At 40.9% G+C, this 27,019-nt stretch overlaps 1 protein-coding gene across 5 annotated transcripts in view; it reads left to right on the forward strand.

Annotated features, from left to right (window-relative positions):
- Window positions 1-27,019, forward strand: part of Zzz3 (zinc finger ZZ-type containing 3) — a 68,868-nt gene that overhangs the window by 30,943 nt on the left and 10,906 nt on the right. For 2 of the 5 annotated variants that reach the window (XM_076575251.1, XM_076575252.1), the window contains exons 4-6: window positions 4,420-5,975; window positions 25,380-25,518; window positions 25,696-25,827. In XM_076575251.1, coding sequence (XP_076431366.1) covers window positions 4,450-5,975; window positions 25,380-25,518; window positions 25,696-25,827 — 1,797 coding nt within the window. In that variant the 5' untranslated portion in view covers window positions 4,420-4,449. Of the gene's footprint in view, window positions 1-4,419; window positions 5,976-12,321; window positions 12,468-25,379; window positions 25,519-25,695; window positions 25,828-27,019 lie in introns of those variants that run through there. The other 3 variants (XM_076575253.1, XM_076575254.1, XM_076575255.1) reach the window with 2 other exon arrangements.

The following is a 27,019-nucleotide window of genomic DNA, read 5'->3' on the forward strand; positions in this document are numbered from 1 at the left end:
TGTACAATTGAAATAATCTGTCTTTTAAAAGAGTTGTGTAACTAGTTGTGACAGTACACACCTGAAATCCCACCACCAGGAATGCAGGAGGATTGGTAGAGTTTTAGGGCCAGCCCAGGGCTACATAGTATGCTTCAGGCCATCCAGGACTGCACAGCAAGACCGTGTCTCAAAAACTACATCTCAAGAGACTTGTATGAGAAGCAAAGCCTGAGCACAGCTTATGCTATAGACTGGCAAGAAAGTCATATTGGTGACACCTCTCAGTTACCCTTACTCGGTTTTTCTTTTGACTTTGGCCTTTGTACCTGAAAATATAAGGTTATTGTGACCAGTTTTCTACAAGTTGTTCTCTTAATAAAACTAATATGATGATGATAATATTGGTGTTACTTAGCGGGGTGTGGTGGTGCACACCTTTAATCCCAGCACTCAGAAGGCAGAGGCTGGTGAGTCTCTGTGAGCTGGAGGCCAGTCTAGTCTACATAGTGAGTTCCAGGACAGCCAGAGCTACATAGCGAGACCCTGTCTCAAGAAAAACAAGGTAATAAAAATAAAATAATATTGGTGTTAATTGCCAACTCCTCAATTCCTAAAGTAAACTGGGACACTTTTGGTGAGTAGAGCAGGAGCCAAAGATTACAGGTATTAGAAATAGTTTTTGAGTAAAAGTGGAGCTGCATCATGAGCTGTTTCTAGTGGGTGGGCCTTTCTTGTTTAATCTGTCCTGTTTCTTTGGTTCTGATTCAGTTATGTGGGTGTAGGCATGGGGACTAGAGGTTTATGATCAGGAAGAGCTAACACTGTCTCAGTTTTATAGTTTTTATGAAAGTACATTCAAGTTTAGGGGAGGGTGGTTCAGTGGAACTCTGATAAGAGTTAGGATGTGTGGATTTAGGGAGATTTGGAACTCAGCGTAGACAGGCTGAAAAAGTTTGGTTGATTGTTCCTTTTCATTCTCTTCAGTAGTATGAGAATGTAGGAGGATGGGGGAGACTAGAGGACAAAGTGTGCTTAATTCTAGTGAGGGTCATATTCTCTCCCTGTTTTCCAGAAAATGCTGCTGCTTATTAGTTGGTGGGTACATAGACCAGTTTAGTCTCATTACTAGGTTGGGTTTTTCCCACATGAGAATGTGAACTCAGGTTTCCCTTATTTCTATAACAATAATAATTCAGTTTCTATTAGCAAATGGGCATGGCTAAGTCTTTCACCAGGTCTCTTAGTTTATTAGTAAGGGTGTTCCTGAGCTGATTGGCAAATGGGTTCACTTCTATTCCCATAGCAACTTCATAGTTGGCAAGAATAGAATTGTATGCCCAAACCTTTTTATTGGATTTTTTAGTGACTTTGTATTTAGCTAAAAATAAAGAAAATAACAGCTTTAGTCTGTACTACTTTGCTAAATAAATCAGCTTGTCACAACAATATTGAAATTTGGTTGGAATAATGTAGACATACTTCATTAAAAGTCCCTTATTGAATGGCTTTTATATTCAGTTTATCAGATAATTGCAAAATGTATGTATACTTCATGTATGCTTATGCAAAAATAGGAAAGAGGAAGAAAAATATAACAGATTTGTTTTACTTGGCCTTCATAATTTGATTAGGTTTTTACTTTAAGTGTATAAGATAATTGTACAATCTGTTGTTGGATGCTTCTTTAGCCAAAGTGATCATGGCCTTATTTATAATGTTTTGTTTTAATCATTAGAATCTAGTAAAATATTAAAGAGAATTATGTATCTAATTTGGTTTGCAACCTGATGATTGAATTATGATGTTAGGCTACTGCCTGAGTGCAGTGATCTTGGTGTTTCTCATACTCCAGCATGTATGAATTGGTTGGATAGGGCCTCATATTCTGCAGTTCTTTCTTTTTTCTTGCCATTTTCCCTTCGGTTCTAAGTATCAAATGCAAGTCTGGGTTTCTATCGAGCTTCAGGACATGCTTCTAATGTGAACTTTCAAGGCTGTGTGAATTACAACAGTTTGAAATGCCAGAAAATACTCCCTGTAAGATGAGCTCTTCTCATTGGCCTCCAAAGATGTTTTGTTTATTTATTCTAGCATTTTACAGTTTATTAGTCCTCTCCTAAGACAGCTGCTTGGTGATTGCAGCCCAGTAGTTGGGCTTAATTGTAATCGGTGGCTAGAACGAAAACCTTTTTTAGGGAACAAAAGACACAGAAAGAGACTTAATCAGTGTTTTAGTTTTATAACTGGAATCATGAAGAAAAACACAGGCTTTCATAAGTTCTATTTGATAGTGTTTTATTTGTGTTTGTGTGCATACACACATTTTTATATATTCACTCATATATACATACACTTTTAAAGTAATTCTCACTATTAATGACAGATGTCTGATTCAGTAGTCTCTTTTGTGAAGTTGAATTACTGAATCACAGAGAAAGATTTTGTGCCTTGTTCAGATTGTTGTGTAAAGAAAAGAATGATTAAGGAAGCCAGTTAACTGAAATCACTTCAGAGGTTTATAAGCTTTAATGAGCATTGCTTATTAAAAATAAAGCTTAATGAATTTCTCATATTTTTCAATCACAAATCATGAATATAATTAAATTTGCATTGTATTTTATAGTTTTTTTTATAAAATTAACTTATTTTTAGTTTTATATTTGCATTTACATAGGTATTTAGTATATAACCTTCAGTTTTGAGAGCTCCAGGCTTTGGTACATTAAAGAAATAAATTGCTTTAAAATTTTTTCAGTTTGTGTTCATTTAACACATTGAAGTTTAACTTACATTTATTGTAATTGGAAGTGAGAACTGATGAGTATTTATTACCTATAAGTAAAGCAGAAAAATAAACAACAGTCAGACCGCTACTGTGAGTCTTTAGATAGTAAAGTTCATGGGAGACGCTGTCTCTGCTCTGATGGTGTGTCCATACTTACTGTTATTCTCTAGAACAAGTAGTTGTGCTTTCAAGATTTTAAAGCATGCCCGGCTTTGGAACAAAGCTAAATCCAGCCGACTTAACATATTTCACAGGGTACTTTCCTTCCTGTACTCATTGTCAGCAGCCAGAACAGGGCAGCAGTTTTGTTTAGTGTTCCTTGTGTGACAAGTTGCTGTGGTCTTCTGTAGTTCCAGTAGTAGGTAATGCAGTTGAGGCCTAGAAGGGAATGTGCTTCTTTGCATGGGGAGGAGATGAAATGGTGTTAGAAGGGTTCTGTGTGAGGGGGGCCATGGGCAAGTGACAAAGGCAGAGGCGAGCGTGGTGAAGTTGCATTATAGCTGTTATTGATCCTTTCTTTATCCACTCTGTACCCCACTTGAATTGAGCAGCAAGTGAAGTGGTAAATATCTAAGAAAAGTAGCAGGGGGGGAAAGGGGGATGAGACTTGGAATATTAATAGTGCCTTTGTTCTGGATAACATGGAAGACCTGGAGAATATCATTAGCTCTTCAGAGTTTACCCAGGTAAATCAATGAGGACATTTTCCAGTAGGCTTCCTAATTCTCCTAGAAAGTTCAAGCATCCTTACCAGAAAACTCTCTTATCTCCCAAGCAGTAAGTTAAAGCTAGCCTGCACTACATATAGAACTCAAAGGAAGGAAAGTATGTGTGTGTATGTGTGTGTGTGTGTGTGTGTGTGTGTGTGTGTGTGTGTGTGTGTAAGTACACACACATGTGATATATGTGAAATGATATTCCTTACCTCTGAAGTGACTATTTCCCGTTGAGGATAGCTCTTGCTTTCTGCCCTCCTCAGAATACTTTGACATAGTAGGTGCCTTTCTCTAGAGACTAAAGCTTTGATTGACTGTTGTTAGCCAGTGCAAGCTAGTGTTGGGACTTCTGGCCACTGTTTAATTACAGAAATTTCATAGCAATGTGCCAAATAGCTTGTTATCAAGGGACTTAACCTGAAACCATTTTTGTAAAAACCTCAGGCTGATTAGAATGTGTTCTATAAGATAACTAGCTGATCTATAACTTCAAGAGTGTTACTTTATTAACCAAAATGGAATCTTATGTTTAGGTTCATCATTTCTGGTTACCTTGTGCCCTTCTGAGAGGCAGAGAGACCTTGAACATGGTCTCTAGAGTTCTGTATGAACTGGCTATATGACCGTCAATAGATTATTGAGGCTGTTTGTGCCTCAAGTCTCCTCAGTTGTAAAGTAGGTACAATAGCTATTCCTGTGTGAGTTGTGAGACTTCAGGGAGAAGGTATGTTAAACATAAACATGGAGTCCTAGAATATATTAAATGGTACGTAATTGTTACCTGTTACTAATGTCATTATTGGAAATTTTAATAAAGTAACCTTTGTCCCATTATTAATAATGGCTATACTTGGATAAAAAGTTATAACTTTATACTTTTGTTTTAGATATATTAACTATTACCTCTTTCTCATTATTTTGTTTACATTTTTGAAGGTTTCCCAATGAGTGGATCATGATGACCGTATGGTAGGGACTTGCCATAGTATGGCTGCTTCCCGATCTACTCGTGTTACAAGATCAACAGTGGGGTTAAACGGCTTGGATGAATCTTTTTGTGGTAGAACGTTAAGGAACCGTAGCATTGCTCACCCAGAAGAGATCTCTGCTCATTCTCAAGTACGGTCAAGATCACCAAAGAAGAGACCAGAGCCTGTGCCAGTTCAGAAAGGAAATAATAACGGAAGAACCTCTGACGTAAAGCAGCAGAGTGCTCGAGAAGCATGGGTAAGCCCTAGGAAAAGAAGACTTTCCTCTTCAGAGAAGGATGACCTAGAAAGGCAGGCCCTAGAGAGCTGTGAAAGAAGGCAGACAGAGCCGGCACCGCCAGTCCTGAAGAACAGTAAACGCTGTCTTAGAGCTGAAGCCACAAACAGTTCAGAAGAAGATTCGCCTATAAAACCAGACAAGGAGTCAGTAGAACAGAGGAGGACAGTAGTGGACCATGATGCCGAGTTTCAAGGGACTAAACGAGCTTGTCGATGTCTTATATTGGATGATTGTGAGAAAAGGGAAATTAAAAAGGTGAATGTCAGTGAGGAAGGGCCACTTAATGCTGCCGTAGTAGAAGAAATCGCAGGCTACTTGACTGTCAATGGTGTTGATGACAGTGACTCAGCTGTTGTAAACTGTGATGACTGTCAGCCTGACGGGAACACTAAACAAAATAGCACTGGTTCCTATGTGTTGCAGGAAAAATCAGTAGCTGGAAATGGGGATTCAGAAACCCAGACTCCAATGTTCTTTGGTAGTAGGAAGGAGGACAGTTGTATAGACCATCTCGTGCCTTGCACAAAGTCAGAAGTGCAGGTCAAGTTGGAGGACCACAAACTAGTAACTGCCTGTCTCCCCGTGGAACGCCGTAATCAGCTGACTGCTGAGCCAGCATCAGGCCCTGTTTCTGAAATTCAGTCATCCTTAAGAGATTCTGAGGAGGAAGTAGATGTGGTGGGAGATAGCAGTGTCTCAAAAGAGCAGTGTGATGAGAACAGCAGTGACCCTCTGGACACAGATACTGAAAACATGCCAGTCTCTGCAGAGCCGGAGCTGTCCTCTGTGCTAGACTGTGCTTCAGCTCAGATGTCGTCTTTATCTGAACCTCAAGAACACCGATATACCCTGAGAACTTCACCTCGAAGGGCCGCTCCGACCAGAGGTAGTCCCACTAAAAACACCTCTCCTTACCGAGAAAATGGACAGTTTGAGGAGAATAATCTCAGTCCCAATGAAACAAATACAACTGTTAGTGATAATGTAAGTGAGTCTCCCACAAATCCTGTTGAAATTTCTCAAAATGAAAAGGTTCTGTGTTGTGACTCTCAAAACTACGCAAGTGAAGGACTAAGTCAGTCACCCTCAGAGGCCAGAATGAATATTGGACATTTGCCATCTGCCAAAGAGAGTGCCAGTCAGCACACTGCAGAAGAGGAGGAGGATGACCCTGATGTTTATTACTTTGAATCAGATCATGTGGCACTGAAACACAACAAAGAGTATGTGTAAATATGGTAACCATGAGTTCTGCTTGTTTATCACTTCCCAGGTTTCAGTATTTATTCCTCATGTTTTTGTTGCAGATGAAGTTAACACTTAAGCATGAGTTTAGATTTAACTTACATTTTTTAACGCAAAAAACTCAGATGCGACATTGAACTTCATTACTCGTCTCTGTAGTAGTGCAAATTTTCTAGTCAGAGCTCCCATGTGTCTAAATGAGAAAGGGCAGGTGAAACCCCGGGGGTGTTGCAGGAAGATGAGTGGAAACATGAGTGGTAGTGCTTTTTTTGCTGCTGAGTTAGCACAGTCCACTTTGGCTCATACTTGTAGAGATTTATAGCATCTGCCTTTAAATGCGGTTGAAGTAAGTCATGAGTATGTAGCTGTCATCTGGGTACTGGATATCTGGCAAACTAGAAATGATTTGCATTTAAACCCCATTAAAGTTTTGACTTAAGACCGTGCTTGAGCCATCACCCCTGCAGCTCAGAGAAATAGATAGTGCTGTTGACACTGCGATGGAGGCCTTTGAAACAGCCCGAGCTGCAGTGACTCTCACTTTGCAAGCCTTTGTTGTAAAGGTGCTTTTGCAAATAATTCTGTGTCCAAAATTTTCATAGTTTTGCCCACTTGACGTATTCTGGAAAATACTATAAATGACTCAGTTAACTGCCTCAATAACCCTGGAAAACTATGCAAGTACTCACAAAACTACCTGAATGGGTAATAGTGACCAATGTATAGGTTAACTCCTCTCAGAGGTCAGCTTTTGAGCTGTTACCACAAAGCCAGATTATATTGGTTGTACAAAAATAATTGGATTTGAAGAAAATTGCTACCGCTTTTGTTGTGACAGATGCTTGATCAAGTATCATATCGGGGCTGTGGGACAGATCTTTTTTTGCCATGCTTAGTAGGATGTTTGTTCAGGATGTTACATCCGATACTATTGTGGACTTTTAGCATAGGTCTCTTCTGGAAAAAAAGTTTTCTTCCTGTACTCTTTTTGGTTTTGTTTGTTTTTGTTGTTTTTCGAGATAGGGTTTCACTGTATGGCCCTGGCTGTCCTGGAACTCGCTCTGTAGACCAGGCTGGCCTCAAACTCAGATCTGCTTGTCTCTGCCTCCCAGGTGCTGGGATTAAAGGCTTATGACACTGCTGCCAAACTTCCTCTGTTCTTCTAAAATGTATTTTAAAACCTGATTTACGAAAGAATTTTTCCCTGAATATTTGATAAATTATTGCAGAAGATTCCAAGTCTAATAATACTACAGATCGGTTTGAGGCAGAAAAACATAATAATTTCCTAAGTGAAAAAACTCAGAAATAAGATAACTGGTACGTGGTGGCACACCCACACACACAGTCCTAGCATAGAGACCAAGGCAGGACAGCAGCGTGGGTGCTGTAAGGGGACCCTGTCTCAAAAAACCAAACAAACCAAAACAGATCAACAAATGTTTTCCATTCATACATAATTTTCAAAGGGGGGGACTCTGCTTGCAGGTGCAAAGAAATATGTTTTAGAGAAGCACACCTCAAAAAGTGTGATGTCTTGCTTCATTTTCTTATTTTTGAAATGGAGGCTTTCTATGTCACCTAGGTTAGTGTTGAGTTGTGACTCAGTGATTGTCCTGGTTTAGCTTCCTCAGAACGTGGGACTTCGAACTTATGTCGCCATGGCCAGCTCCGGCTTAAATGAATTTGAATTTCTCTGGAACTTGTTTCTTCTGAACTGAGAGCCTGGCAAGTGTAAGGCACACGCTCCGCCACTGAGCTACACTTTCCTTCCAGGAAATGATATTTCAGTAGTTCTTCCCCTTGATTTTTATTGTCTTTGTTACAGGATGTTCTTACTGATTCTGGAAAATAGTAATTCAGTCTTGTTATTTTTAAAAGTGAGATTGAATGGTGATTAAGGACAGTACTTCCATAAAATAATTATCCAGAGATGAGATTCCAGGTCCATCAGCATGGGGCGTGGAGTCCTTTGGAGTTGGCTGCTGTTTGCCGTGAGGACAGTGCTCAGTGCTGATGGGTCATCAAGTGACTGGGTGAAAGAAGCCCCTTATTTTGCTCCCATATCTTTGAAGATGACACTATTTTAGGTTTGCTTTCTCTGGTTTCTGCTTGCATTACTAGGGGTTAGAACCAAGGGCCTGCACATTGGGCAGGTATTTACCACTTCTCTTCTAAGATGGAAGAGATGACCGTGATGAGCATCTTGGCTTAAAGTAATTCCAAGAAAATGGTATTTAATCATGTTGCATGTAAATTCTTTAATAAAGTCCCTTTTTTTGCTCCATGTTTCTATTCCCATGTTTTCATCCAGATGTCAGAGATGATTGGCTTTTAAAAAACAAAACTAAAAAACAAACCAAGTGATTGTTTAAAAACAGCATGGTTACAGCTGTCTAGTGCTTTCAGGTGTTAGGAATTTGAAATACTTTGAAAGTGGTATTGTTGGATCGTTATTTATCCTCTTGTACACAGACAGTACCCTTTATGCTAGAAAAGATCTCTAGCTCGTTGCCTGTGAAACTGGCAGTTTAGCCTTGCCTACAGTATTCATTAGTACTCTGCCAGAAGGGATCAAGTCATACTTCCTGATGCCAGTTAAGCAGGTTATTAAAGCCGTGCACCATGGTGCACACGTACATATAGACAGGCCCCATCTCAAACAAAAGGTGTATTAATAGAAAATTCCATGGTTGCCATGGGGTTCTCTTTAGAGTTGGGGGCTCGGATTCTGTTACAGTGAAAACTTCCCTCTAAGCTAACAGTAATGATGTAATTGGCAGCCATTGCCTTGTCCTTTGAATTTTTCCATCTGTTTGAAAGACTATCACTTACAAGGTTCTCATCATTTGTAAGTTTTTGAAAAGATACTTTCCAGTCTTAGCTTTAGACCTGTCCTGACAAGTTAGGCAACAGCACAGGGAATGAGTCTGAGTGTTTGGGGTACTTAGTTGTGACTCACGTTGTACTTTTGCTGATTTTCCCCCTAAATAGAGAACTCTTCTTGCTGAGTAAGAGGCTAGAAAGTGTGTTCTTCTGGTGAGGTTCTTGCTCACGGTTATTGTAGCAGATGTTCTCAGAGGTTTGGCAAAGAGGGCCCAAGGCCACACTTGCCCTGAAAGGTTACTGACTCTCTTAAAGGGAGAGAATACCTAATGATCCCTTAGTGGCTTGGCTGACTAAGACCACCTGGAGGTTCTGGCTTCCAGAATCAGATAAGGATTTGAAGGCCTTGGGATTTATATTTAGCATTTCTTTTCCAATTTAGAAGGTAGTCACTAGAAATGAAACTTTGTGATGCATGTCAGAGACAGTTATTAAGTAGGTATATTACACAGACAGTACAGTAGAGTCTCCCACCAGGGTCAGAAGGTTAGCTCAGTGGTAGCATACTTAGCAAGTGTGTATGAGGCCCTGCGTTTCATTCCTAACACTGTACTGCAGACACAAAAAAGCATCGTGAGTTAATAGCCTTTAAAACAAAAATGGCTGTTTTGTTTCTGGACTTTTTTTGGTTGGGTTTTTTTTTTTTTTTTTTTTTTTGGTTTTTTGAGACAGGATTTCTCTGTGTAGCTTTGTGCCTTTCCTGGATCTCGCTCTGTAGACCAGGCTGGCCTTGAACTCACAGAGATCCACCTGGCTCTGCTTCCCGAGTGTTGGGATTAAAGGCGTGTGCAACCACTGCCCAGCTTGTTTCTGGACTTTTTCTGAGACAAGGGTTTCTTGTAGCTCAGGCTTGCCTCAAGTTTGTGATGTTGCTGAAGGTAACCTTGAACTTGTGACCCTCCTCCCTTTTCCTCTGTTGCTGGGATTACAAGAGTGCCATGCCTAGTTACCTCATAGAGTGAAGATTTACTCTGTGGACTTAGGGGAGTTTTTAGATTGAGAATCTTATAGAGCAGATCTTTGGTATTTAATTTTTTTTTAAAATCTGACTAATTATAATGACATGATTTTTGTTTGTCAGAAGCAGCATTTTAGGTAAGTAAACCCTGTTTAATTTGTTAGCTGCTTTCCTGTTCTTTAATGGTGTGTTTGTGAAGAACAAGTGCTTCTTAGAGAGGATTTGGTTAATTTGAAGAGACTCTGGGGGTTTAGAATGCAGTGGTCTATGAAAGACAGAGGCCACTAGGTAAGAGGGGCTTGGTGCTTCTTGACAGTTCATAGAAAGAGCTGTAGAATACCAGGCATTGGGTGTGTGGGTGGATTAATGGGAGGAGTAAAAGCTGCCTAAAGTATATAGAACATTTGTTGTTGGGGAATAAGTCATTGACTAATCAAAACATGTCATGAATTGTTGCCGATTTGAAAAAGATTTTATTGTGTGTATGGTTGTTTTTCCTGCATGTGTATCTGTGCACCACATGGGTGTGCCCGGTACCTGTGGAGGCCAAGAGAGGAACCTGAGTCCCTTTTTACTGGAGTTCCAGGTGGTTGTGAGCTACCACGTGGGTGCTGGGAACCCTGCATCCTGGAGTACAGAGTACCCTGGAAGAAGCAACTGGTGTTCCTAACTCCTGAGCCATCTCCAGCCCCATTACCAAACATTTTTAATTTTTAAGGAGTAAGGTGATTTTAAAGGATCCTCTGCTCTATCTAATCTTAAGGATGCTGACACATGGATATAGTCTTAACATTGTTGGTTTAGGGTCATCGCTGGCAGAGGTGGTGGAATGACCCTGGTGACCTCACTGTCATAATAGGTCTACCTTTCCTGACCTTTATAGTCCAAGAGTTTCACTTCTTCCTGTGTTCTTTTGGCAGCTCTGTGGTTTAGTATTTCATTTCATTTTTGTTGACTTTCCCTTCTAATTGACTGCTTTTAGCCTTCTTTGATCTTAGAGATCAGATTGTCTTGTTTGGTTCACTGAGGAGTTTCTTTTTGAAGGAATACACAGCACATGGATGTTTGGTTAGTATATGTTCTTATTTGCTTTTTTCACAATAGAGAAGTTAAAGTTCCTTTTTTATACATGGTAAAGAATGTTTTCACTTAGTGATAAAATATTCCTGAAACTATATTATTTATCTGCTATTTTTGAGGCTAACCTTTAGTTGCAGAAGCTATATTTCACAATTTTTATAGTAGTATGTGGAAAAAATGAACTTTTCTGTACTAGTCATGTTCAGTAGTTTGGGATGCTACATGTATTTTAAAAGCAGTGGGAAGGAGTCATATCATACTACAGGGCCCACATGGGAGGTTTATTGAGGGGAGGGGGAGAAGGGGCAGAGACCGGTCTCTGGGAAAGGAAGAGAAAGAGAAAGATACGGGAGGTGGGCAAGGCCCGTCTTTAAGGGAATGTAGCGAGTGCGCACAAGGACTGCACTTGCCAGTACAGATGCCCAAATGCTAACACCGCATGCGTAAGAAAGTTTAACTTTTTTACTTTACCCATATGTTTAGGTATCTTTTATCTGCACTGACCAGTTCTCTGACTCTGTTGAGTAATGTGCAATTCATTGACATTTTCTGACAGTAATTGACATTACTTAGATAATTGTAAATTAAGGTCTCAATTTCTAGTGGGGCGGTGGTGGCTCATGCCTTTAATCCCAACACTTGGGAGACATAGGCAGGTGGATCTTAGTGAGTTCAAGGCCAGCCAGGTCTTCAAAGCAAGTTCCAGGACAGCCAGGACTGTTACACAGAGAAACCCTGTCTCAAAATACCAAAACAAACAAACAAACCAAAAAAAAAAAAAACCCACAAAACTTCATTTCTCAAGACTTCCTCACTTTGTCCGCAGTTACAAAGAGGTCCTTAAGTTATCTGTAATTTCTCATGTGATAAATTATAACTTCTTATTGCCCCTCTCACAGTGTTAGAAGTTCACAGACCCAAGGAAAAGAAATTGATTAACTACAGAAAATACTCGAAAGGATCCAAATGAGTGGCCACATATAGAGATACATATGGCAGGGTTGGGGAACGGCTAAGGCACTGATGTTTGGGTGTAACACCATTACAGTCGTAGATTGTTGCTTCAAGCCCTGGCTTTAAAGAAATCTCTGCTCTGGATGGTTGGGTCGTGTATAGTTCTAGCTCTGTGAATACTTGGTTGTTTTGTGTGTAGCTCCATGGTAGTTCTTTGCCTGCTCTGTAGAGTCTCATGTTAGGTTTGTGTAGCCTTTTGTGTTCAGCTAGAGCTCCATGTAGATTTGGGGCCTTTTTCTATTGTTTCTTCTTCTTTTGTGTTTTGTCCTCCGTATTGTAAACCCTCAGCTTCCTGAGCCTGTTTAGAAGGACGCCTCCTTGTCCCATATACTAAGCAGTTCTTGTGGTAGGAGAAAGGTAACCATGGCACTGTCCTCATTGCTTTGTCCTCTCACATGTCACAGTTGTGCATGTCTGTGACCTAGGATGTGAAGAAAAGTTACTTCTTTATTTTCTCCATCAGGACAGTCACTCAGTGTCATTCTGCCATAACCATGAGTAGATGCATCTGGCTTTGTGAAGATCTTTTTCTGTGAGTTTGCATGTGTTTAAGTTCACAGGTGGTTGTCAGATTGTGCTTACAACAATTGTAAGATTGTGGGTGCTGGCAACTGAATCCATGTCCTCTGTAAGAGCAGTGAGTGCTCATAACTGCTGAGCTACCCACAGAGATTTCCTAGTGAGATCTGAGCTTGCTTTACCCAGCAGGACTGCACAGGGGGAATGATTGGACCTCAGGCATGGCTACCAGGTCTTTAGAAGGGTCTGCACTTGGCTGTGCAGTGTGCTTTGATCTAGCAAGGGGGAGGTCTTTTGTCCCGCCCCTAGGCATTGTTATAAAAAGCCCTTTTGAAGAGACAGAAAGGGCCGGTAGATTTTGAACCAGGTCCTCCTGAAGCTATCCTGTGCTTCTGTCTGTCTCCTCTCTGCTATCTTTCTATCCAAAAGTTTATTTCTTTTTTTTTTTTTTTTTAAGTTTATTTAATTTTATTTTCTGTGCATTGGAGTGAAGGTGTCAGATCCCCTGGAACTAGAGTTACAGACAGTTGTGAGCTGCCATGTGGGTGCTGGGAATTGAACCCAGGTCCTCTGAAAGAGCAGTCAGTGCTCTTAACCATTAAGCCATCTCTCCAGCCCCTCTAAAAGTCTCTTATTCCTCTCTCCTCCTCATAGGAACCCTTTAAAAGGTGGGAGCTGGCCCTTCATTTGACTTAATTTTATTTTAGATATTCATTTTGTATATGAATGTTTTACCTGGTGTGTGTTTGTGCATTAGAAAGTGTCAGATCCCCTGGAATGGATGTTTATGAGCCATGTTGTGGGTTCTCTGTAAGAGCATCAAGTGCTCTTAGCCACTGAGCTAGCTCTCCAGCCTCATGTTATATTATGATCTTTTCCTTTAGTTCATTCTTTTTCTTTTTCCTTTCCTCACAGAAATCTACCTGTCTCTGCAGGGAATAAAGGCATGTGCTACCATGCCCAGCTTGACTTAATTTTAATGTATGCTGGGAGTATTTCTTTCATGAAACATCTCCTGCCTGCTGGTTGACTATTTGGAAGTAGTAATTATCACTGTTTCAGATACTGAGGGTTGAACTCAGGGCTCTACTGTTGAACTTTACCTCCAGCTCTGGAAAATATTTTTTTTTATTGACATCTATGACAGTGAGGATTGGCTTTTGTTTGTAGCCTAAAAGTTTTTATAAGTAGATTTTAAATAAAGAAGCTGAATTGAAAAATTGAATAATAGGAATTTTAATTGAAGAATGGTGCTATTATTTGAAAAATGTTATGTTGGTTAGATATTGCTGCTGTTAGAGCAGAAGTTAGAATTAGATCATCGGTTGAGATAAAGTTCATGAGGATAAGCCAGAGAAAGAGCATGAAAGACAAACTGTGTACTAGGTTGAAGAGGTAATTCTGAGAGATTAAGTGGTGTAATACATCTGGAGTTTCTGTGCTTTTTTTAGTCCTTGGGACTTTGGCTGTACCAGGTCTGCTATGTACTGTTTAGAAAGGCTTTGGAATGTGTTGCTTTGTTTCAGGACCAGTTTACCTCAGTTTCTAACAAGTGGCCTTTAAATACTTATTTGACTTGTTATGTACTTTGCCCACATGTATATCTTTGAGCCACGTGTGTCCAGTGCCATTGCAGAATTAGTAAGAGGGCACTAGATCCCCCAGAAACCGTAGTTATGGACAGTGATGAGCCAGCATGTGGATGCTGGGAACCAAACAGGTCCTCTGAAAGAGCAACCTGTGCCCTTAACCACAGACCCATTTCCCCAGCTTTCTTTTTAATTAAAATCAACTGGAGCAGGATGTAGTGGCACATGCCTTTAATCCCAGCACTTGGGAGGTAGAGACAAGCAAATTTCTTGAGTTTGAAGCCAGCCTACAAGGTCCAGGATAGCCAGAGCTACATAGTGAGACCTTGTGTTGGAAAATAAGATTTTTTAAAAAAAGTTAACAATTGTTTTGCAGAAATTTGTTTTCTTTAATACTATATTTTTCTACTGTTTAAGTTGGAATTTTTTGATTCACCTTTTATTTTGCTACTTTTTACATTTCCTACAGTATTGTTCCTCTTTATTTTTGTAGTGTACTACCAGATTCTTAAAATAATTCTTAAAAGTTTTATGATCATAGTTTATTGGTAATGAGGGCATGAAGTGAGAGTCAAACTGATTATAGTCAAGAGGAAGTGTCTTTCTAATGTGAGAAATCCACAGAATCTATTTAACGAGCAAAGGAATTGATTTGGGGGTTAACTCACAAACATTAGAGATTTGTCATAGGGTCCGGGAAAGCTGAGCTGTGTCCCCCGCTGATTTGCCTGGTCCAAGATCTCAGTATCCAATACCACGAGGAGGCAAAGAGAGACCTGCATATGTGCTTTCCAGGCCACACCCTACTTCAAGGTCATAGGCAGGTGTAACAGTTACCTGTGACCTCACTGGAATCTGTGCTCCACGGTCATAGCAAGAATAGCCACATCTTTTTGATTAATGTGATTATGTATTTTATAGATCTAGTGCAGTGTTCCAAACATGCACACATCATATGAGTCTGAATAGGACAATTGTTACATCATCACCTCAGGCATGTCCTCTCTTTGTGTTGGGGACATTGTGTCTCTTGTTTTGAAGTACAGGATGTTCTTGGTCAAGTACAGTTAACTCTGCTGCTCTGTAGAGCACAAGTAGTTATCTCCCCTGTGTTCATTAATCATCTTCCTTACATCCATGTCCCCAGCCTCCTAAAGAAACTGAGTAAAACGCTAGAACAGGCAGAGATATGTGAGGAGCCACGGTTAGCAAGTAGAGCATTCATTTTATAAGTAGTGGGTTTTTTTTTTTTAAGGTTACAACTAAATAATGTTTGTAGTTTGAAATGCTATCTCATTTAAGTGTAGACTCAAATTCTTGAATTTCTTTTTTAAGTTCCTTACAAAGGTGGCGTGATTGTACTAGACATGGTGAGCATGCTCTTTTCTATCCTGGTGCAAGGCCTAGCAGCCGACGTAAATGCTGATACATCACTCTAATTGTAGCTGGTGTATTGTATACATGACTCTGTACTTTTCCCTTTGTGTTTCACTTTGCGTTCCACTGCTCGGGTCTCAGTTACTGGCTGTCTCCTTATGTCCTTCTCTGGGGTTCTCGTTAACTGCCGTGGTTTAGAAATCTGTCACCTGTATAGTAGTGGATCTCGGGGTAGCCTGAGCTCAGACTCTTCTCAAGCTTTCGACCTTTCAGTAGACCTTCCCTTTTCCCTGCCACACAGAAAACTGAGTCAAGCATGTCAGAGAATGAGTTTATTACTGCTTCCCAAACCACTTTGAGCATCTTTGAGTTAACCTGGCAGTGTCTAGGGGAAAGGCAGCCTCTTTGAAGGAGTCCCCAGCCATTGGTTGAGCTCCGCACCTGCTTCCTTGAGCGTCAGTGGCGTCGTCTCTGCATCATTAGCGAAGGTGTCTTACTTTCTGTGGTGCTGTCCTGGAGTCCCCAGTTAACCTCATCCTGAAGCAAATGCTGGCGATACAGTGTCTGCTCATTTAAAGCCTTGACTGTCGGCCTCCTACTCTCCATGCTGGCCAGATGAAACGAGCTCCTGATGTGATGGGAGGGGTAGCAGCCTAGAGGTCAAGGGACAGCTTAGAGGGGTTGGTTCTTCTCCCATGGTGTGGTGGCAAGTGCCGTTACCTGATCAAAATTACCTCTTCAGCCCAGTTTTCCGAATTCTTTAACTGAGTATGCCCTTACCCCTCATTCAACCGAGTGTTTAACCTGTGGCCAATGGGTCTCGTATGCTCAAGGATACCTGTGAATGTAGCCCAACTAGAAAGTATAAACAACCTTCTCAGTGTCCCTTTCCCTCTGTGATTTTTGTGACTCCCTCATTCCTCCAGTTCTCAGCCTGGGCAACACATTTGGGGGTTGAATGACTTTTCACATGGGTCACATGTCAGGTAACAGTTACAAAATAGCAACGAAAATAATTTTATGGTTGGGGGTCACCACAACATGAGGAACTGTATTAAAGGGCTACAACACTGAGAAGTTGAAAACTACTGCTGTAGATGTTGACATTGTGTTACGACATGGAAAGGATGAGCGTGCCTGAAGGCCTCACGAACTTCTTGCTCTGGTCTGTTCTTATGCTGGTTTCCCTGGTTATCATCCTCTGTCAACAAATGGGGACCCTTCTTAGTTTAGGCATCATATTCTCTGAGAAGACTTTCTCTTCCCTAACAGATCAGGTACTTTCTGTGTGCTCTATTCTAGGTAATGATAACTGCTGCAATTGTATATAGTAGATCACAAGCTCTTTGAGAAACATGACCTGTATAGGAGAATTTCCAAGCCTTTACCCTGGTTTGAAAACCTCAGAAAAATGAGGGTACTTCTGGTAATAAAGTCATTTATTTTTTCAGTGCTAAAAATTGACCCTAGGTTTTTTGCATGCTAGGTAAAGTTCTACCATTGAGCTACATTCTTACCACAGAACTTATTTGAAAACAATCTGGATTTTAAGTTTTAAAAAGAAGGTAAATAAGCTGCACATTCATTCACACAGTTTATTAAAATTATGCCGGTTTCCCTGGTTATTGGTGGAGTTGTGTATTTAGGGATGGGTAGTCTGGTGCCAAAACTAATATTTTATAATGGGAATATGAAAAATGAGAATAAAAAACACTCGGAGTTAGTGCATTGTGAGATAAAATTTCTATTATCAGAATGATTTATATGATTTTTTTTTTTTTTTTTTTGGTTTTTCGAGACAGGGTTTCTCTGTGTAGCTTTGCGCCTTTTCCTGGAGCTCACTTGGTAGCCCAGGCTGGCCTCAAACTCACAGAGATCCGCCTGGCTCTGCCTCCCGAGTGCTGGGATTAAAGGCGTGCGCCACCAACGCCCGGCGATTTATATGATTTTTAAATGTTTTTACAGTCTTGAGTTTTGTCTATTGGCTTCAGAAAGTGTATAGAATGGTAAGAATTTGGTTGAGGTTGTCTGAAGGACTTGAAAGAAGACAAATGGTTTGTCTTTTTATGGGTGTCTTGTGGGGGCTGAGAAGATGATCAGTGGACAGTGTCCTGTCACACAAGACCAGCACTCATGTGCAATGGCAGCTTTCTGGACCCCCAACTCCGAAGGGTAGGCACAGATGGGTCTCTGGAGTTTGCTAGCCATACAATATAGCCAGTCAGTGATCTGTGTTCAGTGGGAGACATTGTTTCAGAAGAGACAGATAGAGAAGGACAGTTGATATTGAGTATAAAGTATTGTCCACAGGATAGTTAGTGGGATTTGGCTTCCTCTTTAAGAGAAGTCAGTTTTTTTGTGAGCTTTTGGAAAAGTACTATGAACTGATTGAATAGCCCTTTTAAGATCTGTTCCCACAAGAACCCCAGGTTTGGGGTAGGGGTAGCTTTATAAATATGATTAAAAACACAGATTGAAAGTTTAAAAAAACTTTTTTTATGAAGCTCCAGGTATGGTGTTGTACATCTATGATCCTAGCACTTGCAAGGGGAAGGCAAGATGGCTGTGAGTTCTATGCCAGCCTGGGCAAAATAGCAAGACCCTATTTTGAAAAAGCAAATATCCTCCACCCCCCATACACACTCCTCCTTCCCCTCAGTAAGCAGTATCTTCAAACCTTAAAAGCAACAAGGAAAATGAAATTAAGGTGATTGGAGCTTGCTTTATTACATTTGTTAGTTGCAAGAACCAGAAACCCACTCAGAACTATCTCCAGGAAAAAAGGAATTTAAAAAGCTGGGGAAGGGCAGTGCTGGTTGAGTGCAGATTGCTATTACTGAAGACCCAAGTTCAATTCCCAGCATCCACACTGGGTGGTACGCAACTGTAATTCCAGTTCTCAGTGTTCTGCTGCCTGACCACATCAGGCACTTGCCCTCGAATATACACATGTGTGCCACTAATATTTATACTAAAAATAAATTAAGGCTGGGTGGTGGTGGCGCACACCTTTTAATCCCAGCACTCGGAGGAAGAGCCTGGTGGATCTCTGGATCTCTGTGAGAGCGAGATCTAGGACAGCACCAAAGCTACACAGAGAAACCCTGTCTCAAAAACAAAAACAAAAAAGAAAAAAAAATTAAATTAAAAAAAAAAAAAGAACTTACAGGACTGGAGCAATAAAGAGCATTTGGCTTTTGCAGAGGAGCCAGATTTGGCTCCCATTTCCCACATCAGGTAGCTCATAACCACCTATAGTTCAGTTCCAGGTAATTCTTAACTCCCTCTTGTGTGTTTTTTTTTTTTTCCCTCCCTGAGACAGGGTCTGTCTGTGTAGTCCTGGCTGTCCTACAACCCTCCTACCTCTTCATATAAGGTGGGAAGGACGACATCCTATGTCTCAACCTCTGGCCTCCATGTGCATGCACGAGTGCACAACACGAACACCCACACAAGACACACTTCAGGCATACCACGTATGTAAAAATAAAATGCCCTTTTAAATACCCCAAAGAAAAGTGGTTGTTCAAAGAAGAGCTTAGATACAGGTGTTCACAGCAGCATAATTCTCTATTGCTAAAAGTTAGAAACAACCCAGATACCCCGCAATATATGAATGTTACTACAATGGACTATTACTTGGCCATCAAAAGGGAGGAGTGGCTGGAGAAAGGGCTTGCAGTTGAAGGCATTGCTGCTCTTGCAGACCCAGATTTGACACCCAGCACTCACAGGGTGCTTCCCAGCAGTCAGCCTCTCCAGCTCAGGCAGCAGCCTTGCACATGTGCACAGACAGAATGACAGAACATTCATCCATACAAACAACAACAACTTTACAAAGCAGGGTGGTGTTAGGAGTCTTGGTAATGGTTCCAGTGGAAAGAAGCTGGACACAGTAGGTCATGTATGACTGACTATGTTTAGCTAGAACAGGCGAAGTTATAGAGGTTGAAAGATTGTTTTCAGGGGCTGGTGAGTGAGGCATGGATGGTTAGTGGAGTTGTGTACTTCATAACTTGTTAAAAGGTGACTCAGTTATGCATACAGAAATGCCCCCAATACTGTAGAAGATAATTATCATGAACGTTTGAGATAATCTAGGAGACAGGAAGAAAGAAGTATGTTTTTCTTAATTTGTGGCAGTATAGTAGAGTGATTTACAGATTTACTTGATTTACAGTAAGGCATACATGTTGGGAGCATGCCTCTGCTTTGTGAATGGCCATGCTTAGAGCAAAAATATTAAACCTTTTTATGATTTACTTATGTATTTTTATTTTATGCACATTGGTGTTTTGCCTGCATGCATATCTGTGTGAGGGTGCCAGATCCCCTGGAGCTTGAGTTACAGATGATTATGACCTGCCTTATGTGTGTTCTGGGTATTGAACCCAGGTCCTCTGGAAGAACAGCCCGTGCTCCCAACCGCTGAGCCATCTCTCCAGCCCTAGAAACTTTTTACAAGGAAAAGCCAATCATTTTTTCATACTTAGTAGGGGAAAATTTCAAGGTAGTAGCAGATTTTATTGCAATAGGTTATAGAAGCCAACCAACCTGAGAGTTTAGCTGGCGTCCAGCAGGCTTGAAAGCAACTTGGGTTGGCTAAGCCAAATTGTGTTATCTTACCTTGAGTGGGGCGTCACAGTGGTCTTGGAAATTACAGACTTGTGGGTATTCTTTGTATTGTAAAGGCATTGTAATTTTAATGATAATGATAAAAACAACCTCCATGACTCTGCAGGGGAAGAGAAGGGGACTGTGTCTGAACCCTGTCTTTGAGTGAAACCCCCAGAATTCTTTTTTTTTTCCCTCCCTGAGACAGGGTCTCTCTGTGTAGTCCTGGCTGTCCTACAACCCTCTCTGTAGACCAGGCTGGCCTTGAACTCACAGAGATCCTCCTGGCTCTGCCTCTTAAGTGCTGAGTACTGGGAATAAAGGCGTGTGCCACCACCACCTGGCTTAACCCCCCCCCCCCCCCCGAATTCTTAAGAGCTATATTAGTAGCTTAAAGGGAACTTTTAAAAGCGTAGTTTCCAAAAGTTGACAGATTAAGTAGGAATGTGCTACTGAGTTCCCAGATGTTCTGCACCTCTGTTGAGCATCTTATGTTAGAATGGGGCATTTGTTACAGTTGTGAACTGATGATATGTTATTATTCATGTGTATTCTTTACTGTAAGTTCCTTAATTTTTAGGCCCAGTCTTTAATTTTACAGATATTTGGGAGTACTCAAGAACAGTGTTGGTAATTTCTAAAAAAAAAAAAAGCACAGTTTTATTTAGCAGTAATTCTTATTCCTATGTACTTTGAATAAAAACCCATTTTGTAAAAATTAATATTCCCCTGTATTTTGTAAAAACTTATTAAAATTTTTTTCTCACTAGATTAAAATGTGACAGCTTTATTTCATGATGGAATAATGGCAATTTTATTTTCATGTTTCACATTTCTGCTTGAGTTTATATTTTATGATTAGAAAATGTTTTCATAATTTAACAGAAATCTGTGCCCTTCTTTTGTGGTGTTGGACATTGGACCAAGAGTCTTGTGCAAGTAAAGGCTCTGCTTCTGGGCCGCCTCCATCTTATTGCTTATCCTTAGAATGGCAGCTCCCCCAACTGCTATTCTGCGGTGGTGTGGTAGCTGTGGTTGCTGCTGTGTTACATTTGCCTAACAGTTTTCTCCTAAAGTGCAGCTTCTTTCACGGCCTTCTGTGTGTCTTGGCAAATTAATTCCAGAAACAAATGGATAAACTGAGGTATGATTAAGTCTTACTCGATAATCGTACATGGCAAACAGCCTCCCTCCACAGAGCCTTGCTTTGTTACCAGGTAGGCCTTGAATTTGTTGTGGCCTGGGCTAGCCTCGGGCGTGTGTGTCTTCTGCAGACTACTGTGTGTTCCTGCCACCGATGATGAATAGGTGTTGGTTGAACAGCTTAGTGAGAGGCACACAGAGCATAATTTGCTGTTAGAACGACTTGGAAGACTGGCTGGCTAGAAATGTGTTGTGTAGTTGTTAGTTACCCTTCAGAGCTCTGTTTCTTTTCTACTTTGACTGATGTGAGCAGGGAGGTGTGGCAGACTTCCTCATGGTGACCTATAGTAGATACTTCATGCTTTGTGGATGACGTGATGTCTGTTACAGTCACTCTGCTGTTTAAACACATGTGTGGCTGTGCAAAGCTTGATCAATTCAGGCAAACCGTGGTTGTGTAGATTCCTTATAGAGATGAGATTTCTATCTCTCCCTCTTTTGTTTTTTTTTCTCTTGATTATCATTAGGCCTCAAACCCTGGACAAATGGCTAATGGAGGCGTCTATTTAACATACCAAAGCAGACTTATCTGACAGTTTGTCCCAGCATCCCTTAGTCCTACCTGTTATAGAGTATGGCTGGCATACCCCACCCCCTACCCTAAATTTCTCCATTCCAGTGGCTGGGCTGCCCTTCCCCCAGCGGCCCTTCCCTGTATAAATCAGCCATTTTGGTTACTTGCCCTTTTTCCACCCTTTACTTTCCTGGTGCTCCCCTCTCTCCTTCCCCAACTCTTCTCATGGCCTGACTCAGGGTCTTGTTCACTCTGGACTCTTCCAGATGTCCTTGCTACTGGCTGCACTCTCCTTTTTATCTACAGTAAACCCCTCCTCTACCATACCTAGAAGCAGTCATGTCCTTCCTTCTTACCTCCCCCTCTCCTCCCTCCCTCCCTCCCTCCCTCCCTCCCTCCCTCCCTCCCTCCCTCCCTCCCTCCCCTCCTCCCCTCTTTCCCTTTCATCTGGTGCTGAAACCTGGGATCAAACTGGGGACCTTCCACTGACAATTATTATTTTCAAGAATTATACCAACTTTCTTAGCAGAATGTGTGAAAAGCTAGATTTAAAATTTTTTTTTCCACATTATGTTTTAAGGCTAAAAAATGTCCATGTGAGTGCTTAAAGATTCTTTCCACTGTAGAAATGGAAAGCTGGCCCCTAGAAAAACATGCTGGTGCACTGAAAAGCAAGACTTTCCACCTCCTTCTCTCCTGTCTCTTCCTCTCCAGTGGTGGCTGTACGTGTAGTATCGCTGCCTAGAAAAGTAAAGCCAGCTGCTGAGTTACTGGTCCTTCAGTGTATAGGTGCTGTAGTCAGCTGCCACCCTAGGCTGAGAGCTAAAGGTCTGCATGTGGGTATCCTCAGGAAAGGGAGTGGGGAGCGCTTGGCTGCAGGACACTCACTGTCAGGATCTCCTGAAGATCAGCTGTGACTGTGCACACAACACAGGAAGCCCGTGAGGTTTTCACAAGTCACTCCGTTCCTTAGGAGGTTAAGGGGTAGCTAAAGCGAAAGTGTTTTATTGGTTCTGTGGAGTTTCAGGATTTGTTTTGTGTTTGTGTTTTCTTTAAATGTTTGGATGAGTATCTGTGATGAATAGATACTGTTCTGACATCTTCTGTTTGAGGCAAGAGTTTTCTTCGTAGTATGCCTTGAATAACAAATGATACTGTTTCAAGTTTATGACATTTAAAATACAGCAGTGCTCAGCATATAGTATACACAATGAATGTTAGACCTTCTGTTTCTGTTGTTGTTTGTATTTTCATACAGTGTCTTAGTCTGTAGACTAGGCTGCCCTCAGATTTCCCATCCCTCTGCCTTATCCCCGAGAAGGTAGAAGCTGTCACACTTGGCCCTTATTACTGTTTGTTATTGCATAGTTGCTCATCTATCTTGTCTGTTCACAGACTTGTCATCCTGAATGCATTGGATGAGCTGAATGCATTGGCAGGTGTGATCTGCACAGGACCACTATACAGTGTCACTTGCTGTGTTACTTTGGGTCAGAGACACAGTTTGTTCATCCCTCCCGCTCTCCCTCCCTCCCTCTCTCCCTCCCTCCCTCCCTCTCTCCCTCTCTCCCTCCCTCCCTTCCTTCCTTTCTCTTTCTTTCCTTTCTCCCTTCTCCTTTCCCCTCCCCTCTCCTTTCCTTTTTCCTCCTTCCTCTTTCCTCTCCTTTCCTTTTCCTTTTTGAGACAGGAATCTCACTAGGTAGCTCCAGCTGGCCTGTAACTCACTGTGTAGACCATGTTGCCCTCAAACTCAAGAGGTCCACCTACCTCTGTCTCTCAATTGCTGGGATTAAAGATGTACTCCATCATACTCAGCCTTCTTTCTTTAAAAGAAATCATTTTGGACAATTTCGAACACTAAAAGGTAGGTGGACCACTGTGATTGATCGATCCTCAGCTACATGCCTGCTTCGGTCTCTGGGAAGATGGTCAGTGCTGTTTTCCTGCATACCTACTTCTGTTTCTTTCTCTCCCACTATTGTAGCGCCCTGGTTATACCTAAGCTCCATGTCTAATGTATTTTGGTAATTGCTAGAGCTTTTAAGAGAGGGCCTTGTTTTCTTAGCAAACAGTGATTGGATTAATGGGCAACCCAGTCTTACCTTGGATTCATTCATGAACTGACTTGTTCATTTTGCTTTTGAATGTGGAGAAAGCTGTGGGTGAGACTGGAAATAAGTTGTGTCAGACTGGGTGTCATTCCAATGGATCCAGGGATCGACAGTGTCGTCCCTTCCAGCTGGTGAGATCTCTGACTCATCTGAGAGTGGTTTGGATTGGCGCAGAAGACTTGATGTCACTGATGTTTTCCAGGTTTTCTGTGTTCATTCTGTGCCTTCTAGTCACTTGGCCTGCATTAAGAAAGCAAAATTGGAGTTGGGAAGTTACGCTTTCATTGTCTCCCCACCCCACCCCACCCCAGCCTGTATCCTAAGCGGGCCTCAACTGTGTACCTATCCATACAGTTTATGTTAATGTTCATTGTGTCATCATGTTAAACAGAAAGAAGGTGTTGGAAGCATCAGCTCGGTGATGAGTCTCGGGGTTGAATTGTTGGGATGTTTCTGGTGCTTTGCTGCCTTCTAACTTACAAGACTTACTATGCTTCTGATTGGACAAAACATCAGACAGTTATTTATTCAAGAAATATCTATATGCTGGGAAGTGAGCTATACCTTGACTAAATAAAGAAAGGTAAACTAAACAGATATATTTTCCGTTAGGAGTCACAGTCTATTGAGAAACCAATATATTTGGACCATAAAGGAAAACTGCTCAGTTGATACTTTAAGGACACAGCTTCTTTAAAATGAATTTCAGGTGACTTTTTAATTATTTCTGTGAAAAGCTTCTGAGCACCCAAGGATTTGAGGTTACTGCATTTTTATGTGTATTTATGTGTAAAACCTGACATTCCAGACTCAGGACAGTGCTAGCAAAAAAAAAAAAGACACTGAATGCAAATGAACTAGTTAATAAATATATCTCTAGTGTAATTAGATTCCAGGATGGTGACAAGTAAATTGATTATGTGGATGAAATGGATGTTAGCTATTTTAAAAGAGCCTTGCAGGTAGGGAAATAAGACCTTCAGCATTTGCCTTTGTCTTGAGTGCTGGAGAAATGTGGGTGAGAAGGAGGACAGAGCAGCTAAGAACCATGTGACCGACTACCATATCAGACTGTGGGACACTGTCTTTATGGCTTTGGGAAGAAATGTGCCGTAGACATTCTGTTCCTGCACAGTAGAGCTAGAGGGCTGGGTTTGGGGGCTCGGCTCTGTGTGTGAAATTATGTGATTTTAGTTCTTTTACTAAGGAGTTTCTTAAAACCTTGGTTGCTGGAACGTCAGAATGGTTTCTTGTTTTCTGAACTCATTCAAGGTTCAAGAATTAGAAGGTCTAAGATGGGAAAGGAGGCTTTGCTTTCTCTAACTGATGTTTTCTGACTAGGTACTTCGTAACTCAGGAAGACCTCATTTATTCCCAGTAATATGTTTTACTAAACTCTTTCAGGTAACTTTAAAAAGACTGTGTGACTTCATATATAGTAGATGGTAACTTGAACTGAGTTTTTATTGGTTGTTGTTAGTAGAAAACTCCAGTGAGATCGCTCTCTTTGTCTCCAGTTACCAGAGACTGCTACAGACCATTGCTGTCCTTGAGGCTCAGCGTTCTCAAGCAGTCCAAGACCTGGAAAGTTTAGGCAGACACCAGAGAGAAGCACTCAAAAATCCTATTGGATTTGTGGAAAAACTTCAGAAGAAGGTACCAAAAAAATGTACTTTAGTACTTTCAAACATTTATTGGAGTATACTTGGTAATTTAAGATAATTGTTTCTTTTTCTGTGAATCTGTCTGTGCTTTGAGAGTATTTAATTCCACGCCAGCTTCTTCCAGATTAATCATGTTACTGAAGGCCGTCCATCTTCTTTCCCTATCCAGCACACGGTCCAGTTTGCCCAGATGAAGAGAACTGAGCTTGTGTTGTTTGGACAAGAGCTGTTCTGCTCACACTTCATCTGTTTTCCACCATCACTTCCTCCTCCTCCTCTTCCTCCTCCTCCAGGACTCAGGGTTAGTAGGACTCTGAGACCTGGTGCAGAGGATTTATTAATTATAAACTGCTTTTGTTTGGGTCACATTTGCTACTGAGAGAAAAGGCAAATGTTTATAGAGACAATACAAAAATTTATTCTACACATGCTTAAGGCATAACCAAATCCATGAAGAGAAACTATGAATTTCATTTAATTTTTAAAAAGGCTTTTTTCTTCCTTAGTGTGAAACTAACTAGTTTTCTTTTGTATTTGAAACAAACGTAATGTTTAACAGTGAGCTGTTCAGATATACCCAATTGATCAAGATGTATACACACAAACACATTGTGGGGGTGTTGTTCTCTGGTACTAGAGATAGAACCAGACCTTGTGCAAGCAAGTGCTCTACTACCGCTGAACCTTGCTTAGTATGCTTGAAAGCCTCGGTGTCAGTGTTGTGTGAAAACATTAAACAGAATCTGTGAGGGCCTCTCTTTGTGATGGGCTCGAAGTGACGGTGAGATGTTGTCAGTGTGCCTTTCCTTTCTCTGCTTTCAGGAAACCTGCATTTCATAATACATACGTAGTCTGCATATTGGCTTATTAAAAACTGGTTGTTAGAGTGTATCGTACTTTCTCCATTAAATAAGGTTCCCCTTGGTCCAGCATGGTGGGGCAAATTTAGGATCCCAAAACTTACCTGAGAAATGAGGCTCCTGAGTAGAAGGTCATCCTCAAACCTACCGATCAAATTTGAGGTCATCCTGTGCTACAAGAGACACTGTTTAAAAAAATTAAAAACAACCCTAAACAACAAAAGCCCAAAACCTTATAATAAATAAATGAAAAAAAATCTCCTTTTATCATTATTAAACAGTTTGCTTGAACACAAAGACACTGTTTTTAAAATGGCAATTTTTGGCAGATTAAATTAAAACTGTTAGAGAAATAAATAGTAAATGTATTAACTTTAGTCTCATTTGTATTCTGGTAAACAAAATCATGCACTTAGGCACACTTACTAGATTTATATGCAGTTGGCTGTTTGCTTGTTTTTCATTTTCAGGTTCAATTTAGAATTTTGTTTAAATTCAGAAACAGATGTATTATTGAACATCTTAACTTTTTACAAAGATTAAATCCAGATACTCAATAAAGAGGCAAGGTTTATGTTGCTTAGAAAGACTTCTTTGTCCTAGATTTAATTTAGAAGTTTCATTTTTTAAGAT

The sequence above is a fragment of the Peromyscus maniculatus genome, chromosome 6 (genome assembly GCF_049852395.1).
Source record: "Peromyscus maniculatus bairdii isolate BWxNUB_F1_BW_parent chromosome 6, HU_Pman_BW_mat_3.1, whole genome shotgun sequence".
NCBI lineage: Eukaryota > Metazoa > Chordata > Mammalia > Rodentia > Cricetidae > Peromyscus > Peromyscus maniculatus.